Source organism: Pempheris klunzingeri, chromosome 22 (assembly GCF_042242105.1).
Source record: "Pempheris klunzingeri isolate RE-2024b chromosome 22, fPemKlu1.hap1, whole genome shotgun sequence".
Classification (NCBI taxonomy): domain Eukaryota; kingdom Metazoa; phylum Chordata; class Actinopteri; order Acropomatiformes; family Pempheridae; genus Pempheris; species Pempheris klunzingeri.
In genome coordinates, this window is record NC_092033.1 from 16,652,870 (window position 1) to 16,673,827 (window position 20,958).

Genomic DNA, 20,958 nt, shown 5'->3' on the forward strand with positions numbered 1-20,958 from the left:
TGTAAATCATAAGATAAGATCAACTTTATTAATCCCAAAGGAAATTATTTATTTTCACCCTGAATCTAAAAATCTTGGATCACACAGGAGAACGCTTCCACCCTGCGACCCTGCCCTCAGCTGACATCTTCCCCCAAACGCCACAGACACACCGGCGAAAGGAGGTGACACTGGTGTGCTAATATCCCCAAAATCTTATTCTCCTTTTTGAATTCCACACTTTGAGTGTGAAAATAAACATCATTGTGCTCTGTCACCCTACGGGTGCTCACTGGGAATTCTAGGATGAATTAGACGCCCTTCTATCAAACACCCCTGAAGATGGCGCCCCACTTCTATGTGACTTCAACACCCACAAAGAGAAGTTAACATGTTTTTCACTACCTTCTCTCCCCGCCACTGTAGTGGATCTACGTGCCCCTGCTCAGTTTGTGTCATTGAATTACACCTAGGCTCCACGCACTGGATATTTGATGCCTCTTGACTTTTTCTCTCCTCCTGACCTGCTGGAAGAGCAGCACCCTCTCTGTGTGTTGGAATCTCCCCATTTACAAATCAAATATTGGCATCAGCTAAATACATTTCACTGATTGGTTTACGAGCTTGGCTGGAATCCCAACTGACTGCATTCGCTTAGAAAATAACTGCGCAAAGTTAGCTAAGGATACACAAGCATAGATTAAAACCTAGACAGTCAGTGGTCAGAGTCTATAATATGATTTCCTGGATTTGAAATGTTGGTGTATATGGTCCCGGTAACATTTTATCTTAATGTGCAGTTAAGGAGGAGATCACATGACATATGTCGGCAGTGCAGGTGCAAGAACATGCATGCTTATCGCAGGCTGTGAGCTTCCATAAATCACCAAGGAGCGTGCTCAGCTCAGCTTTCCAGCATAGCCAGACAGCTATTGGTCTGAACGCGCACACACACACACACACACACACACACACACACACACACACACACACACACACACACACACTCTCCATCAGAGCTGTGTATACCTGCTAAATTGAACAAATTAGTTTGAATTGAAAGCTGTTCCCTTTCCCCTTCCTACTCTGCTCTATGCTAGAGCTGTCACAGTGCGTAACCATCGTGTCTGCTCCTCACCGCAGTAAACTTCATATTTTTAGATGAGTGACTATCAAATGTAGTGTTTCTGTGCACACTGATGAATGTTTCATGTGAACTGTGTATGTGTTTAGGCTTGTGGGATCCGGACAGATCCACTGGGACGTGAACCGCATTGTGCTTTTTCGGCCTTTTCGGTTACCTTGATGTGCTGAATCCCTCCCATGTTCATCCAGGCCTGCGACTGGTCAGGTTTGAGCTCCACAGCCAGCTTGTAGCTCTGATTGGTGAGAACAGAAACAGACTGTGGTCAGTGTCACATCTTATCACAGTATCAAAAGTACTACTCAAACAAAGGCTGGTGTCAAACTGTTTGCTGTGTAAGAAAACTTGTGGAGTTGGTGTATGCGTTGCTTTACATCAGATGCGGAGACGTGAAATGTGACCACAGTTCACTGGAGACAGAATTAAAGACAGACACATGATGCCATGTGTAAATTCAGTCAGTCAGCTGAGTAGTAACGAATCGCTAGAGCGTGAACTGGACTGATTAGCTTATTGATTCAGTGAAAACGGGGACAATGATGAGTCAAAGAGTTTCTACTTGACTCCAGGACGCTATTTAACTAAGTGATGAAAAAACAGACTGTGGTCAGTGTCGGGCATGTGTGTTGGAGATGCTGTGCCCTCTGAACAGCCAGAACAGACGTTGTGGCTGTTCTAAGTCCAAATGCTGAGAACCCACATCTTGTTACACACATCGCACGAGCAGAACAGCAGCTGCTTCACTCCTCTGTCTGTGTCTAAACGAGAAGTGCTCGGGGTCAATGCCGAGCGGGAGTCGTGCACATTTGACGGCACACAATCGCTGTAGTGCATAAAAAGGGAGACGATGGATGCGTAAAAGCATGAAAACACATTCAGAGTGCGCTTTATTATTAGCTGCAGCTGTGTTTACACTGCCGTAACGCTGTGAGACCACCAAGGGCAAGTATTGTGTTTTACAGTTTTGTACAGTGGGGAGCTGGACTGAAGAATAATTCTGACAAAGCAGGAAAGCACAGGTGTGATTACTAAAAGCTGCGCAACACTTAAATGTGCCATTACAAAGGGCATTAGCGCTGGTAAAGCTTGTTGATCTAGGTAATTGGAACTAGGCTCTGAATTAGAATAAAGAAATAAAATAATCCACTTGATGAGCCTCTGACTGTGACTTCTATGAAAGCAGTTTACTTTCTCTTGATCACACCTCCTGAATGCGTAAATTCTATTTTCAAGGCCAAAATCTGATTAATAAACAGCAATGTTTGCAGTATTTAAAAGCCTCAACATTTGCACCTTATTTATTTATGTTTGGTATCTGCAAGGATTAGGGCAGGGCGGGATGAATCAGCATCCAGACTTTCTGCTCTGACACACTTGAGACAAAAAAACAAAACAAAAAAAAACCCCAGACCTAAAATAAACCAGTTTAAAACCGCACTTCAAACTGCTCTCAGGCTGTCCCCCTGTGTTTGTTCGGCTCCATCAGAGACTGTGATAATGCCGGAGAAATAACACATGACACCATTATCTGTACAACATAATAAAGCAGTTTCCCTGCACAAACACTGCTCTCTTTAAAGCTGCAGTGGCCTGAGACGGCCTCCTCGGCTCTTCTTGTCATGTTTCCACTCCATCAGTGTTTCCCACAAAGTGCTTCGGGGGTTGTCTTCCTCTGGTTTGTTTGCTTTCTCTCCTCTCAAGGCTTTTTCTGAGGAAGTCAATCACAGTTTCCTGTGCAGGAAATGTGCCTTCCAAAACTTTCCTTCAAAGATTAAATCTTAGCCACGGGTCTTCAAACAAGTTATTCATAGTGTGTCAACAGATCTGTTTGAGCGGTAACCCCCAAAGTGAAAGTGAAGGGCAGCGGGCAGGAGGCAGTTCTTCCTGAAAGTAATCGCAGACACGAGCTGGATTTCTTAGACGGTTGTTATGTGGGGAGACTTGTGTTTGCAGGGGTGTTTTTCCAGCTTTTTATACTTTCAGTTGCATGCGAGAAGAGAGGCAGAGCAAGCCGATGCGTTGCTTTCGTTGCCTGGGAAGACAGCAGTCAAGAGGGGTTTCTTCAAATGCTCAGTGACTCTGAGAAAGCCAGCGCATTGTGAAAGGTTGTGACAATTTGTGACAAGAAATAAAAACCTCCGAGGCACTTTAGAGATTACAACGCTATTCTGACATACAAAAGCAAAAAAAAAAACTGGTAAATTGTCTCTGCAGAAACACACTGGATGTGGAGGTGTGAGGAGGGGGCAAATGCGAGGGTGGATCACGTTGCATAGGCTGCAAATGGGAGACTGCAAAAGGCGTTTTATTTTGAAAACTGAGCAGATACTCAATGCCGTCCCTGTGTCTGACTTCCTGCCTGACCCTTTCTCTGGAACTAGACCATTTGAAGTGGAGCAGAGCGGTGAAGTAGCACACTTCTGGTGGAATCAAAGGCATTGCCCAGAGTGGCTAGTGAGGCACGCACGAGGTCAGTCTAGCTTAATTAGTCCCGACTCGGGATTCAGGTATGAGTCATGGACTCATCCGCTGCAACGGAAGGAACTGATATAGATATTCTTAAGTGATTCACAAGAGAAGCAATTAAGCTGCTGCTGACGGATGACGCCTCTTTTCATTCGCACTGGAAATTATTCTGTTTGTGCACTCAAGGCAATCAGTGAATCATCTTATTGGAGGAATCAGACCTCTGTATAATAGAATGTCAGCGTCTTTCACGCTGTTGGCGTATATACTCCTGAACAGTATTCATTTCTCTGTGAGTGAGCTTCGTTGTATCTTAGATGGCACGACTGCTGTTGAGTTGGCTTGATGGCTGGATTTTTTTCATGCTTACGACAATGTGTTTTGCGTATTAAGGTCATGCTAGGATTAGACCCGCTTTATAGATTGTAGGAGTGTTCTGGCCACGTTGTAGTAATAATGCACACAACTGTTTGATATATCCAGCATATATAGTTAAACTTAGGATGATGGTCGATGTAATTACTTTGTACAAAGTTCTGCTCTGGATTAGAACTGGATTTAGCTGGAAAGATGTTTTGAGCATTTGTACAATACTGGGAAAAAGTTAATCCACTGATCAGTGAGGCCATCATTTATTATTTTCAGATGCTAAACATGATGTAGCGTATCAGCTAGTGGAGGATATATGTGCATGGGCCCGTGCAGAACTCTACTGTGACTCTGCTAATTCTAGGCACGAGCGCTGGATGCTGCCTACTACTATCAGTGAAAAAAAAATCCCAGGCCTCAAATGCTTTCCAGTAATCACTAAAAGATTGAACATAAAGTTAATGATGCACACTGCGCTCCTTGGGGAGTTAGTGGCTGTTTGAAGCAGTGTAATGTCTTTTGTTTTTTTTTTTTCCATCAATGCTTTTCAACCATTCCATTTCCCCCAACACAGCAACCAATCAGGAGCAAACACATCTCATATCTGCTTAGTCTCCTTAGCTCTGTACATTATATATTTCTTTAATAATTACCATAATTAAACTTCACAAGTATCTAATTAGACCTCCGTGACCCTTGCTCTTAGTTTAAATAGCCACGTAAAAGAAGATCAGCTTTTTATCACCTAACAGATATTGTTCATGTCAGAAGTGGAGCTGAAACAACTCATTCGCTTCACACTTATTAGCGGCAGGGTTGACCACTACAACAGGTCGTCTGACAGGGCTCCCGAAGAGGACTGGCTTGCTTCGGAGTTCTTACAGGAGCCAAGAGGTCACACCGTGTCACCTCGATCCATTCGGTCGCCACACCGGCCTCCTGTCAGCCACACAACTGGAAATAAGGCGGCGCTGCTTGTTTATAAATCAATACGTGGTGGAGGACCAAAATACATTACAGAAATGTTTCAGGAGTGTCCTCCTATGTGAAACTGAATGTGAAGAAAATTTCACTTCCCTGCAAACGCTCGCTAGCCTAGCAGATAACATTGGTCTTATAGCAATAATAATAATATTATAATAATACAATCTGCATTCTTGATACAGATCATTTCACCTGCCACTGTAAATAAAGTGCAAGGATATAACAAGTTATTCACAAAACATTAAGTGGAACACACATTGTCAATGTCTAGTTACCACAAATTACAGCTTTTCAAGCCCAGCATCATCATACAGTATATGTAATTAAATGTTTACTATGCTTTATATTCTAAGCTGGTTTCATGTGTGTAAATCGTGTAGAGCTCTGCTTGGGTACGGTATTGAAATCCTTCTTCCGCCGCTGCAACTGAAGAAAGCCGGGTGGATCTTATGTGCTTAGAAGTTTAGAAGAAGGGAAAGTCCGGTCCCAGAATGCCGCTGGGCTGGGGCGGATCCATGCGACGGCAAAAAAAATGTACGATACATATATGTAATGCAAGTTAATTTGAAATTTTTCCCCATAAATTCATGTCAGCGCTCACAACTTTCAGACTGAGGGAGAACATCTGGTAACAGTTTGACGTTGCCTCATGTCTGCCAGAGTGCACGGATGACGTTTTCACTTAATCAACTCTACTTTGATTTGTGAGCTTAAGGGGCCGGTTGCTTGTGTCTGCTGTTAAAATAAAGTGATTTGCAGCCAGAGACGGTTCCGTCTACAAGTCACATCTGTTTTCACCTACAGATAACTGTAACACTGGAGCTCAGCTAATCATTTATACACACATGACGTAGCGCTGACCGGCGGCCGCGGCCTATGGAGAGTGCATACTTACTTAAAGCAGGGACAGGAAAAAGAGAGAGGGAGAGAGAGTGACAGTACCTCGAAGGCTCGGTCCAGCTGGTTCATCTCTCTGAGCTGGTTTCCTTTGGAGAAATACAGCTCTGCTCTCACTGTCAGATCACTGGGATTCTGCTGCAGGGCCCTGTCCAGAGCATCCAGAGCCTGGCGCAGACACACACACACACACACACACAGTCAATACACACTAACACACACAAATAAACATATACACAGAAGAAAGAAAGAAAAAAAAAATCCTCTCAGGGTCGGGCGTCTTGCTGTTTGGGTGTACTTCCTGGCAAGACTGTCGAGAGTCACTGCCGGATTAGAGCAGAAATCCCAGCTGGCTCTGCAAAAAGCCCCTTTGCACTACCTGATACTTTGAACCATGAAGGCTTTTGAAGCGGAGAGGGATGGAGGGAGGAGAGAAAGAAACAGATGATGCAGAGAAGAAGAAGAAGAAGAAGAAGAAGTGTAAACTGATACAAAGCAGAGCTAGTCAGACAGGAGGAGGAGGATGAAGATGAAGGGCACGATAATGTATTCCTGTCTCTCTAAGAGAAAGAGCAGCGTCATCTTCACCACTGCCACACTTGCAGAGAGATGGATAGAAAGAGAGAGAGAGAGACGGAGAATTTCCACAAAGAATAATGCATACGCAATGGGAGAAAACTTCAAACATGTCAGATTGTGTACTCTGAACGTACAAAGTCTCTTTCTGGGTGAATTCAGGTCAAATTCATTTGCTCTCATTGTTTTCTCCTAGTTGGTCTGCGATAATTCACATAGGGGGAGGCTGAGGTGGGCACGTTTCCGTGAGTATGATTATGTAGCTTGTCTTTCTGGAAGTGAGGTGATCAGATTGATGGCGGTCCCATGTGTGTGTGTGTCAGGGGCAGGGATAGTCAGGGCATGGTTAGCCTAGCTTAGCAGAAAGACTGTACATCAGTACAATTCTGAGACACAAGTATTTATTTTAGTATTTTAATTTTAGGCTACTTTACACTTCTAATGCATTACATTTCATGGGGGAATATTGTATTTTATCCCTCTACGTTCATTAGTTACTTTGCAGATTAAGACTTAGCATGTAAAAGATTAGTTTCAACATAATATGCTTACTTGAATACGAGTACTAGTACATTTAGTACATCAGTACATTTAGCTGATAATACTAGTACAACTTTAAACGCAAGACTTTTACTTGTAACAAAGTATGTTTAATTGATGGTATTTCTGCGTTTAATCAAGCAAAGAATCTAAATACTTCATGTTGGTGACAATACACGTCGGTGTGAGTGCACACACACACGCACACACACACACACACACACACACACACACACTTTGTTGTGACGACTTACACATTACACACTACTTACACATCATCAGTCATAAATTGGTTTTTGACGGCGTGACTGAGAGATGAGTGTGTGTGTGTGAGTCTCCGTGTTAAATGATACAACTGTTAAGTGAGTCCACCGGTTTGTAGCTGTGGCCCCTCAGAGTGGCTCTTACTTAAGTTTTGGGGCCCACTTATTATTGACAAGTATGCAATGCAGCTGCCATGGCAGTAACATAAGGGTATACTAAGCAGACATATGCATATCTATTGTGTGTCCCTGACTCAGAAACAGGACTTTAACATGGAGCTGGCAGTTCTTTTTAAAAGTAACTTTGCTGTATTGATTTGTTACTACAGGTTTACTGACTGAAAAATATGAATGCAGTTGTCGCCTCTTTGGATAAATTAGATAATATCACTGGAGTATATTTTATTTACAGAAGATGTTTCTTTGCTGACTGCTTCGTGGGCACAAGTTGCTGGTTGTTAACAGTGTTGGTGAGCTTTGTCAATCTGCCGGAATTTTACTTAATAAAGTTCAATCTCTAACTTTGATTTCAGGTTGATCTTTATGAAATTTGTGTCTTCATTTTTGCTGCAGTGTTCAGTCACATGAAGCGATCTGAAATAGATACATTTGTCATTCATGTTCCTACAACCAGCATGGAGTCGAGACACATTGCACTGAGAAATAAATATTATTAGTTATCATTTTTCTGATTTGACAATCCCAGCTTACTATGAAAGCTGTTGGAAGACATACAGTGTAAACCTACAATTTGCATCTCTAGTTTTGTTAAGCTGCTTTGGTGATAAATGACGTCATTAAGGGAAGTGAAAAATGGCTGAGCATCGCTAACAGAGAACTGGTAACAACTTCCAGTCCTAGTTTGAGACATCTGTCTACATACGCTGCTGCCTTTACTTCTGACAGGCAGATATTAACTTTTTAGGCATCTCTAAAACCAAATTAACACAAAAAAACACTAGATTAAGATTCGACATATCAAATAAGTCAATATGATTTGCTTGTATCATTTATTTTCACTAAATGATCCGGTCATGTTGCACGTCATTATTTAATGTACAGTCATGGCCAAAAGTTTTGAGAATGACACAAATATTACTTTTCACAAAGTCTGCTGCTTCAGGGTTTGTAGGTGTTTTTGTCAGATGTTTCTATGGTATACTGAAATATAATTACAAGCATTTCATAAGCATCAAAAGCTTTTATTGACAATTACACTGAGTTCATGCAACAAGTCAATATTTGCAGTGTTGACCCTTCTTTTTCAAGACCTCTGCGATTCTCCCTGGCATGCTGTCAATCAACTTCTGGACCAAATCCTGACTGATGGCAGCCCATTCTTACATAATCCATGCTTGGAGTTTGTCAGAATTTGTGGGTTTTTGTTTGTCCACCCGCCTCTTGAGGATTGACCACAAGTTCTCAATGGGATTAAGATCTGGGGAGTTTCCTGGCCATGGACCCAAAATCTTTATGTTTTGTTCCCCGAGCCATTTAGTTATTACTTTTGCTTTATGCCAAGGTGCTCCATCATGCTGGAAAAGGCATTGTTCATCACCAAACTGCTCTTGGATGGTTGGGAGAAGTTGCTCTCGGAGGACGTTCTGGTACCATTCTTTATTTATTAGGCAAGATTGGGAGAGAGCCCACTCCCTTGACTGAGAAGCAACCCCACACATGAATGGTCTCAGGATGCTTTACTGTTGGCATGAGACAGGACTGATGGTAGCGCTCACCTCGTCTTCTCCGAACAAGCAGATGCCCCAAACAATCGGAAAGGGGATTCATTTTGCAGAATATCAGTCTGTCCCTGATGTTTTTTCTGGAGAGAAGTGGCTTCTTTGCTGCCCTTCTTGACACCAGGCCTTCCTCCAAAAGTCTTCGCCTCACTGTGCGTGCAGATGCACTCACACCTGCCTGCTGCCATTCCTGAGCAAGCTCTGCGCTGGTGGTGGCCTGATCCCGCAGCTGAAACAACTTTAGGAGATGGTCCTGGCGCTTGCTGGACTTTCTTGGGCGCCCTGGAGCCTGTTTGGCAACAATTGAACCTCTCTCCTTGAAGTTCTTGATAATCCGATAGATGGTTGACGGAGGTGCTGAGGCTGACTGAGATCTTACTAGCTCCTTTTTGTGCAGTGCAATGATGACTGCACGTGTTTCCTTGCAGGTAACCATGGTTAACAGAAGAGGAACAATGATGTCAAGGATCATCCTCCTTTTAAAGTGTCCAGTCTGTTATTCTAACTCAGTCATGACAGATTGATCTCCAGCCTTGTCCTCATCAACGGAGGAATCATTGAAATGATGTTAGCTGGTCCTTTTGTGGCAGGGCTGCAGTGGAAATGTTCTTTTGGGGATAAAGTTCATTTTCAAGGCAAAGAGGGGCTTTGCAATTAATTGCAGTTGAGCTGATCACTCCTCATAACATTCTGGAGTATATGCAAATTGCCATTATAAAAACTGAAGCAGCAGACTTTGTGAAAATTAATATTTGTGTCATTCTCAAAACTTTTGGCCACGACTGTAGTTCTGCCATTTTCCCCAGAAATCTGTCTGTTACTGGTATTACTCTGCTTGACTGGTAATAGCCACCTGTGGTCTGACGGTCCTATTGAAGGCCCGGGGGTCCAGGGCCACGGCTCGCCACTGTGTAGCATCATATCCGCGACGCCACCCGCGCAATGCACGTGTGCACCAACTATTTGGGCGCGTTCAATCACACGTCAAAGCTCAAACACGAGAAAATATATCCTTACATTATTTTAGAGACACTCAGTCCAGTTTGAATTTGTCTGTGTTTTGGTTATAACGTGAGGAAAACAGAAGCTGTTGTTGTTCATGTTGTTATTTCCTGGACTCACTTTTGCATAATTACGGTCTGTGTAAATATCATTATCGGCAGCACAAAACGTTCCATTTCTGGCTGCAATTCTTTCACATTATCTTCTAGCTTTAAGCAGATCCTCCCTCTCTGTTGTGATGATGACAATAACACCCACCAACACCGAACTGGCAGATGATTTCAGGATGCATGCTGGCAGTGTTGTCACACTGTGCCGTAGACTTCTAATGCGAACAATCTCCAAACGTAAAACCTAGAATTACAGAGAAAGTCACAGAGAAAGTGAAAGACAGATGAGGAGAAGCGCTGATGGTGGCGAGAGAACAGAGTGGGAGGATGAGTGACAGCTGCTCGCCAGCAAATGGCTGCTGGTCTGATGTACAGTGGAGGTTATTAGTTTCCAAGGAAACTACTGAACGGGAAACCATCTCCGGCTGAGAGATTATCATTACTGGCTGTGGTTGCTTTTTGACCTCTGAACAACAGACACCTCGGCCAGGAGACACACACGCACATTTACGTAAATACACACCTCTGTGTAGTTGCCACGCTTGCTGTAAATGGCAGACAGGAGGCGATAACATTCAATACAGCTGCCTTCTCTGGATATAATATCCTGGGTCATCTTCTCTGCCTCTTTGGTGCGACCGGCCATGGCTAAAACCTGAGCCTGAGACAGAAATACAGTGTGTGTGTGTGTGTGTGTGAAACGAGAGAAAAAAAGTTTAGGGCTTTCAGTGTTTGGCAAAATGTTTGAGGCTAGACATATGTTGCTTTGGTGAATATCCAGGATGTGACAGCTTTCCAAAACCACATATGAGTGCACGCACACACACACACACACACACACACACACACACACACACACACACACACACACACACAGCCCTGGCATTCCATGATTCAATAAGTGTGTGTTTGCTAACCAGAGCCAGCCAGATGTCAGTGCTGCCGGGCTGCAGGGCAGCAGCCTCTCTGTACACCTGCAGGGCCTCCTCGTAGCGGCCCGTGTTGTAGTACAGAGCTCCAAGTGGAGTCAGGATGTCCACCTTCCTCGTCACTTGCAGCGCCCTGCAGGCAAAGGTCAGAGGATGATGGCTTTCTATAATCATTTTGTTTCAGGTGTTCTGCACAGTGATAAAACAACATGACGTGTATTTTTATCATCATGGTTAATATAGACTTTTTATATAATTTCATATCATTATTGATGAATATTATTATATATTGATAATCTACGGCGACAGTGCTGTGTATCTTAACTGTTCCATAAGACTACAAACACTAACTTCACCTTCAGGCACATTAACAATAATAACAATAAATGTTAGATTTCAACTCTTAGATCAAAGTCTATCTTCCTAAAGGAATATCTTAAAAATCCTACAGAGACATCAGATGATTACCAAAGGGCTGCTGAGTTAAGGCTGTCCTCCTAATGAACGTGGACATTGGCTAGCCGGTGTCTGAGCTCAGAGCATGATTAGACATTAGACACAAAACCATCTGATGACAAAGTAAGAGCTTCCCTACAAGAGTTTGAGAAACATTCCTCCCTGCTTTCTTGCCAAAAGATAGATCGATCAATCCATCCATCCGCTGTGTTCTGATTATCCAGGGTCGGGTCAAAGTGGCAACAGGCTAAGCAGGGCACACCTATAGTTTACTCTGGTCTCCTGCCCCATCACCTGACCCATGATGACATGTATAGCCGCTTGTCATCATTCAACCGTTGGCTGCTGAGGTGGTGGTGGGCAAACAATGTGGGCTTCATGGATAATTGGCAGTGTTTCTGCGGAAGACCTGGTCTGATTAGAAGAGACGGCATCCATCCCACTTTGGAAGGAGCTGCTCTCTTATCTAGAAATTTGGCTGAGTTTAGAAGTCCAAAAAACAATCCAGAGTCGAGACCAGGAGGCAGAGCTGCAGTCTTACACACTTCTCTGCTCCTCCATTAGAACAGTCACCCAGCCAACATCCCACAGAGACTGTGTCCGTCCCCCGACCATTCAAATCACTTCAATCAATAAAGTCTAACAGAAGAGTTCTGCAGAATGATCTGATCGAAGTTAATACCACCACAGGCAAAGTCAAACAAGGCTTAGACAGACTTAGTAAATGATCTGATATCAGAGCATCATATTGATTTCTTATGTCTGACAGAAACCTGGCTGTGCCATGAAGAGTATGTTAGCCTTAACCTCTAAAGACCTGGAGTACACATGCGTGGACATCACATTCTGGGTTATATTACCATAGTAGTTAATTCTGCTTAGCTGGGGCCGTATGGACATGTATGTGGACAAAACTGTTGATATTTCATATTGTTTTTTGCACCGTGATTTTCAAAACATGTTCAAAACATGTTTTGTATGTGTTATAAATACATGCAAAAGCAGTGAGGAAAAAAACCTGCTGTGTTCAGGGTGGAAATAAAGAGTTTTGCACAAAGGTGACTTTATTGTGTTTTCTGGAAGTTAAGACCGATTGTCCACATATGTGGACAGAATTTTTCTCTAAAACTACACCATGTAAAAAGATGATGCTTAGGTTTGATACTTAGCAGGGTCCAATAAGCCCAAATAGCAAGGAGAAATAAAAAAAAAAGGAAATATCAAACAAGAGCTCGGGTCTTAAGAGGTTAATGAAGCCACTCCCCCCCCCCAGTCATATTAATACTCATATTCCTCCAGACTCTGGACTAGGAGGTGGAGTTGCAGCCATTTACAACTCTAGCTTATTAATCAAGCCCAGACCTAAACTTAACTATAATTCATTTGAAAGCCTTGTTCTTAGTTTCTCTCATCCAACCTGGAAAACACCAGAGCCAGTCTTATTGGTCACAGTGTACCGCCCTCCTGGTCCGGACCCTGACTGAAAGTAGTGGCCAATCAGTGCAATCCTCTAAATTCTAATAGTCTTTTTGAAATATGATACTTTTCTCACCTCTTGTACCAAGATTCGGCTTCTTCGTTCTCATTGGACGAGCGGAGCAGGCGCCCCAGGTTCACCATGGCGACGTAGTGTGCTGGTTTTAGTTTAACGGCTTGCTGGTAGTGGGCGGCCGCCAGCTGCCCTTCTCCTGAAAGAGAAAGTGGAGGGCAAAGGGGAAGGAATGGACCGATGGAGGAAAGGAATGCAGAAGAGTGGAAGACAAAGGAATTAATAAGGAGTAGAGACAGGAAATAAGCGACGCAGCAGGAGAAGAGAGGACGGACGTACAGCGAAAACATCCATTAAATGCATGTTATATATTCTAAAGTGCTGCGAAACAAAGTATTCAGTGTTCATGGTTATAACACCACCACCAGAACTGACATAACGATTCAAAACTTAACAATAAACTTATAGTAAGTCCAGGTCATGGAAACATAATCAAACTAGACGCATCAATCAGTCCATCACATCAGAGGTGAGGCTGACACTGGTGTTATTTTTAGGCATAAAAATAAAAAACATCCTTTAAATCAGCATGAAAAGTGACTAGTGATTAAGGCAGTAATATCAGTCTGCTTTTATCCATGAATATGACGTTTTTACTATACGAAACGCTTCTCCTGCAGTTCATTAAATCCCTACAGCCGTCTGGAGGCAGCGGGACACGTGTGTTGATAAATCTGAAGCCTCTGATTGGAGAAGTGCTGGGCGGCACCATAACGCACGGCTGCCTGCTATTTACCTTCATTAAATCACAGGCAAATGACACGAGGCTGCTGCAGACACACACACACACACACACACACACACACACACACACACCTCCACACACATCAGATGGGTCTTTTATGACTCGGTATTCTGCCTGTTTAGGCAGGAAACGTCAGACAAGTGGGACTTGCTGCGCTCCTCGTTTGACTATAATGTTCAGCTGGAGTTGGATGTCACTACTTCCTGTCTAATCTACCGGGATAAGAGAGACACGGGACCACCTCCATAAGGATGATATCGCAATGGGGCTTTAAATGCCACGTTCAGTGACTCACTCCTGGCTGAAGCACAGCTGGGAGTAGCGGCTGCTGCTTTGTGCTGTGCAAAGTAACTTTAGATTCTGTTTTTCCCTCAAGTTTTTGCACTCACACGCTACGCTGCTTGAAATCAATTTTAGAGGACAACAATAAAATTGAATATTGGGGGAAAGAGTGATAGGAATTTGCAATTAAAAGGCTGCTATTTAGCGGCCCACTCACAAAACTATTGTGGGGGACTTTTCAACAAGCACGCGCACACTAATACGTTCTCTAGTGTCACCGACATTTCTAACATATCACTGTCAAAAGAGAGCGCTCCCACCTCGCTCCAAGACTTTGTCTCTGCTTTGTCTCTATAAAAAGGCTGCCATTCAAATTTAACAGTGTTTTAAAATCTGGGCGTGCACGTGCTCATGTGAACGGATTTAAAATGAAAACATCTTAGTGTGAATGTGGCCAACGAATCAGTTTGTGAAATCTATTGCAATTCAAAACAGCAGCTCTGCCTCGACATTACCAGATGAGCATAACGTATTTGATGCTTGCTCCCCCCCTACGCAGCCCTCCACTCAGTCTTCACACACCTTGAAAATAACAACAACCTACATCAGAATGCTGTTTACACAGTCTCCCCCGTGGAACTCATCGGCAAACTGAGCCACTGGTCTTGAGCAGCTCTATTTTTAAGGTAAGTAAAATCCCCATGCCAAGCATGAAATATCATAACTTGGCCCGGGACAGGAGGGCTCTGCAGCGGGTGATTAAAAGCGCCCAGAGCATCATTGGTACCCATCTGCAGAGCATCAGTGATGCAGTTGAGGTGAGGTGCCTGTGCAGAGCCCAAATGATATTAAAAACACCGTACCCACCCCAGCAACAGCCTGTTCACCCTGCTGCCTTCCAGCAAGAGATACAGAAGTATTCGCTGCCGCAGCACCACACTACGGAGCAGCTTCTCTCCTCAGGCTGTGAGACTCATCCTCCACACTCCGTCTAAAAAAAAATGTTTGTTTTTTTTCCCCTTATGTAGCGTAAAGGGACATTTGCTTGCATTTTACTGTGAAATTAACCTTAAACCTAAATTCTCATAATGCTCAGTTTTAGTTGACACTGTCACAGTTCTGTTTTCCACAGACGACCATGGTCTTAATGTGTTTGTGGCCACTAGGGTCAGCTCACCTGTATCCACCAGAAACACTCCGTAGTTATTATGCAGGTCGGAGCTGTCCGGACAGTTCTCTATACCTTTCAGATACACTTCATTGGCTTCAGCAAAGCGTTTCTGCGGGGGAAAGTTGATGAAATGAATAAAAGATTAACACCAGGATGACGAAGACCAAGGTTAAAGGAAGCTAGGATGCGCACTACTGAACAGGCTTCTCTATTGGTGCTTTATAGCTGCTTGCATAGAAATTAACCTTCTACAACTAAGGCTAATTTAATTCCGGATTTATGAAATGATGATGAGTTCCAACACTCTAAATGTGAAATGGGCTACACATGTCTGTGCGTGTGTGTGTGAGAGAGAGAGGGGGGGGTGTGTCCTTTCTGTGTTTTCTGCGTGATTCACCTTCTCAGCATAGAGTGATGCCAGACTGGAATAAGCATCAGCAAAATGTGGCCCAAAGCGTATGGAGTCCTTCAGGAGAGTCTCAGCCTCTTTCTCCTTTCCCTGGGACCTGAAACAGCATCATCACCATCAACATCATCATCACCATCATCCTGATCATCATAGTCCTCAACAGAAATATTATCATATGTTCATCATAAGCAACATCAGAAATGTCATCATCAACATCAACAACAGCAATATATATGCTCATCATCATCATCATCAGTATCATTAGTAACAATATTATCATACTCTCATTATTATCATCATCAGCAGCAGCAGCAATATAATTATAATCTCATTATCAACTCATCAGCAGCAGCAGCAGCAGTACTATCATGCCTCCTCTGTCACAGGTTGTTATTTGTCATTTTGGATTTGTTTCCAATCTTCAAAATAGCAAAATGAACTTTTTGGTTTATCTACCAATGGCAAGCGAACTGAAAAAATGTACCAGACAAAATATTTTTCCACGACCGTTAAACTGCTTATGATACAATTTCATTAAAAACAATACACTTCATGGAGCAGGTCCTATTTGTCAAGCCCCTGCGGCAAATGCTGCAGCTGATTGGTGCTCCTGTCTTTCTTTCCCCGCCACCTCGCGCGTGAAGCGCTCACCATTCTGAAAAGTTTGCATGATGTTCTGCGTCGCCACATAATTGCAGAATCGTTCTGTGGTCGGCCTGAGATTCTCCTCTGCGGTACCTGGATCGATAGCTTAAGTAAGCGTAACCGTTGGCGACGGTAGACAGCGAAGGTCGATCAAAGACTTAGACTATAAAAACGTTGATTGTCATAGATGCAATCAGAGCCCAGAGTTAATGCAAAACAAAACATGGCCGGTCAGCTCGTGTGTTGCAGTGAGGATAGTTTGTAGTGAGGTAGGCTTCATGACCTCATTTATTTTATTTGCCACTGCAGATTTTCACTGTTTAGCAGCGGGCGGTTTATGTAATACGAGCCTGCCAAAGGGTAGAGCAAGAGGAAAAAGAGTAGAGGTAGACCTGGGAGACCACTTGTACTTTCTGTTGAGACCACGATGAACAATGAATAATAAATCATCATTGACATCATTGGCAGCAGAAAAATGATCTTACCTTCTTCTTTCTTTATTTCATTGTCATAAGATACAGTTGTACATACGTATAGTGGAGACACACACACACACACAGGAATGTAGTGGACTAGCAGCAGTTGCCCCCGTTTGCTGGGTTGTTCACCACAGAGGTTGTAATGGAGCTGAGCCATAACAATGGACTTCGTTTCAGCTCCTATTATTGATGTGATTTTCTTTTAGTGCCAGCGGAGCTCTGGGCAGTCCACACGGTTTGGCCACAGAACAAACAACTGAAAACACTCCTCAGCTGTATAAAGAGCTTGTCAGATCAGCTGTCGTGTCAAGAGTCAAGGTAATTGACGGCTTTCATTTAGTGAGCGTGGTGATTCATTATTTTTCAGCCTCTCCAGCCTCTGACTCCCGTATGACTAATGCCACCACATGTCCAGAGTACTGAGGCTATGTGTCAACATATCTCTCAGGTCTGTTTGCATCCACAGTGACACAGCGTGACTCAAAGATTATGCATTATGCACATATCCTTAGTGCAATCAATCATGGTCATTAAAGTTTAATAGTAGTTGAATAGCTGATTGACGACTGTGAGGGTAACATACTCCAGCTTGATCACAGACCACAATAAAAACTTACATTCTTCACCCCTAGGGTTACTTCTGGGGACGCTGATATTTACAGGTTTTCTTCTTTGCTTCAAATGCATCAACATCAACTATGTTGTAGGACTGCGAATGCAGGGGTGTAGTCAATCATCAATCAATCAATCAATCAGTGTTTATCTATATAGCATCAGCTAATAACAAATGTTATCTCAAGATGCTTTCCATAAAGAGCAGGTCAAAACCAAACCCGAGAGTTTAGTTTCTGTGTTTTGCAATCAGAAGTGGGAGCTGTCACCGTACATCTGTTCTCTCACAGCAGCTTTGTGCGTGAGGTTGCGTGTGTCTTACTTGAGGAGGTTTCCCAGGTTAAACAGAGCTCGGTTATGCTGAGGGTTGGTGTCCAGTGCCTTCCTGTAGTAGTGCTCAGCCTCCTCTAGGTTGCGGGTCAAAGTGCCAAGATTGTTCATGGCGCTGGCGTGGCGGGGGTATAACCTGAGAGGAGGAAGAGCAGAGGGGAGGGGGAAAGAAAAAAAAAAGAGAGTCCAATTGAGATGTCGTTCAGTGAGAACATTTTGTATAAAAGAGCCAATGAACATCTTTGACTTCACGTAGAAAAATTAAACCTTTCTTTTGCCTCTTGGGGTCAGAAGAAACAAACACTGACAAATCATCGCCAGGGTGATGATGTCATGTTAGAAAACAGTTGCTTATTCAGTTACAGAACCACATGATCATTCATTTGCATTAGTGTTGAAAGTCTACCAGCTTTCCAGCTCTGGAACTCCGTTCATATTAAGAACCACTGATGGCTGCACACTTCCAGAGCGAAGCACACGGGAACATGGTCTTGATTGGAGTAATTGCTTTGTGACAGTGAGGAGGATATTCTTCGGAGCAAACGGTGCAGATAAATCAGCACAGCGAGCGTGCGGAAGCTGCAGCCGGCAGCCTCTCTGCTGACATTTACTGCTCCTCTCCATCACTGCTACAAAAAGACCCCTGTGTAATTGAAATATACTTTTATAGTTAGCGGCCATAACTGTCATGCCCAAGGCAAGAGGTGAGCAGACACCGTGGCAACACTCTTTAGCGTTTCTATGGAAACTTTGCTTCACGTGTCAGTGGGTTTCTGACTTTACGGCACAGAAAGAGGAGCAGCTGTGAAAACACCTACGATGGATGAGTACTGAACAACGTCAATCAGCAGAGTCTACCTGTTCACTAACAGCCTTCACGTCACACTGTGCGCTGCTCCATCGACAATCTATGGAGCCGAGTGACCAAAAGATTTGCTCAAGCTGACAAAATCTGCAGCAAGATTTCTCTGCTTCCCCTCTGCCACAGGCCTTTGGATTATCTGGTTAGTCCCGCTGTGTAGATCAATATTTGTAAAACCTTATTCAAAGAGGAACGCAACACCTGTTATCTTGAACAGGCGACCTTCGTGAATTTAAACACTTCGGCGTAACTATGGAGGCTGCGTGCGTCGGCTCTGAACCTCTGCCAGGAGCTGAAGTGTGCCTCTTCAAAGATTTGACAACACGTCAGAGAGACGGCTTCGGTGTTGTCTCCGAGAAGTTTGTGATGCCAGAGAAGATTAAAGCTGAAGATGAAACGAGGTGAGAAAAAGGCAGAGAAATCGTCTCCTAAATAAAAGATGTCAGTGAGCAGAACAACGTGAATATGGCGACTGCACGCCCCCATCGCTTGCACGAATTTCATGCACTCTCTCTGAGTATAACTTGACTTTTCTTTCTGCTGTGTTTTTAACATATGCGCGAAATAACTTAAAATACTGTCAGCGCAAGTCAAGTTCTGCTACCTTAACAGCAGAATACTTCTCAAGCGTCAGATATCGCATTCACTTCCCCACCAATCAACATCAAATTATAGAAAAGCTTAAAAACGAGGTGCGTTCACGCACATGCAATGAATTTCCTTTCAACCAAAGCTTGCCTAAAGTTTAGGACACCTCGACAGTTAGCTTGAACTGATCGGCTTGACCACAAAGTGTCAAATAATCCCACCTTTAAGTAGAGTAGAGAACTGTATAAAAGAGCATTGGACGCATACTGTGTGTCTCCGAATGAATTTGAATCAATAGAGTCAGAGAGCTTCGGTTCAGAGTCAGACCTGAGGGCAGTGGTGTAGTGGTGGATGGCCTCCTGGTATCGGCCGCTGTCTTTCAGGAAGTTGGCGTAGTTGTAGTGGACTTTGGCATTGTGAGGCAGAGTCTGGATACCAGAGCTGAGGAAGAGCAAGAGGGAAGAGGAGGAGGAGGAGGAGAAGGAGGCATGACGTTAGTCTGCAGAAATGAGGTGCAAATATCTGTGACAGCAGATACCGTGCGTTTGCTTGTTGTGTATTTGCATGAGGATGGAATAGACATTTCTGCCAGTGGCTTCACGCTATTCCATTCCAAGAAATGCAGCAACGCACCAAAACATGCAGGGGAGAAGACTGCAAACCAGTAAACATGAATGTAAGAAAGGATTTAAAATACCGGTGCAGTTCTCTCCAGTAGTAGCATGTTACATCAGTGGTCACTTGACCAACATTAATAAATTAGAAATCAATTTGAAATTTGAGTTTATTTCTAATCTGACAAGATCTACATTCTAATTTGTCATTAGAGCAGGGACCACATACTACAAAAGGATTCACTGGGAAGTTAATGTGCCACATTTTACACTGAAACCTGTCCTAACGAAGGCGTTATGGATATTAACACTTGCACGCATACACAAGCAAATGCCTCCCTCTCTGCTTACCGGAAGAGGGCCTCCCTGGAGAGCCAGACATGGTTCTGCTGGACGGTTTTCCAGGAGAAGAGCAGGAACAGCAGCAGAATGGAGACACTGAGGACTGTGGTGCCCCAGCGGCCCACCACCGAGCACAGCCGACCCAGGCCATGAGCCACCAGGATGCAGTAGCCCATACTGGAAGGGGAGAGAGAGGAAAAGGAATTTACCTTCATCAGCCCTGCTGTGATACTTCAGAACGCATTCAATGCACAACAGAATCAGTGAAGCTGATAGCGAATAATCAAGAAAAGCAGAAAAATGCAGCGGCTATCTAAAAGAGCAGCTACTTCGGCCTTCTAGTCCTCTTTCTCTCTCTTTTTACACTTCATACTACATCACTATCCGTCCCGCAATTGGCAGGTAGACATTAACCCGCTCAGACACCTCCCTCGCTGTGTATCCTACCAGCTGTGTCAGACAAACAGTGTGTGCAGCCATCAGTCACTCTGTCAATAATCCTTTCAGATGCTGTTTGCGTGTGCTAATGCGGCCTGCCTGTGTTTCGTTGCATCTCGTCTCTCTTTTATTCCTCCTGCTGCACTCAGGTCTCTGCCGCAAAAGAGATCTTCATCTCAAGAGACTACCTGATTAAATATTAGCTATAATGATAATTCACAGGCTGTGCTAAGCTAAGGCTTATCATCAGATGATCTACCTAGACGGGTCGAGGCTCGTTTGTCAGTGACAGTTTCTTTTAACTTTTAGTCAATTCATTCCCAGCGTCCCCATGAATCAATCGTTCAGTGAAACAATCATGTTTCAAGCTCCTCTTCAACTGTAACTGTACAGGCTGCATGGCTCCAACACCAGAAACATGTGGGCTGGACTAAGAAC

General features: G+C 43.7%; 1 protein-coding gene across 1 annotated transcript in view; it reads right to left on the reverse strand.

Moving 5' to 3' along the window:
- The window catches only part of tmtc1 (transmembrane O-mannosyltransferase targeting cadherins 1), a 119,434-nt gene that overhangs the window by 1,006 nt on the left and 97,470 nt on the right, over positions 1-20,958 (reverse strand). The window contains exons 9-18 of the mRNA XM_070853952.1: positions 20,092-20,259; positions 19,454-19,567; positions 17,669-17,812; positions 15,599-15,707; positions 15,208-15,310; positions 13,007-13,142; positions 10,987-11,131; positions 10,593-10,730; positions 5,885-6,007; positions 1,281-1,358 (exon numbers count right to left, since the gene is read on the reverse strand). Of these exons, the coding sequence (XP_070710053.1) occupies positions 1,281-1,358; positions 5,885-6,007; positions 10,593-10,730; positions 10,987-11,131; positions 13,007-13,142; positions 15,208-15,310; positions 15,599-15,707; positions 17,669-17,812; positions 19,454-19,567; positions 20,092-20,259 (1,258 nt within the window). The remainder of the gene's footprint in view (positions 1-1,280; positions 1,359-5,884; positions 6,008-10,592; positions 10,731-10,986; positions 11,132-13,006; positions 13,143-15,207; positions 15,311-15,598; positions 15,708-17,668; positions 17,813-19,453; positions 19,568-20,091; positions 20,260-20,958) is intronic.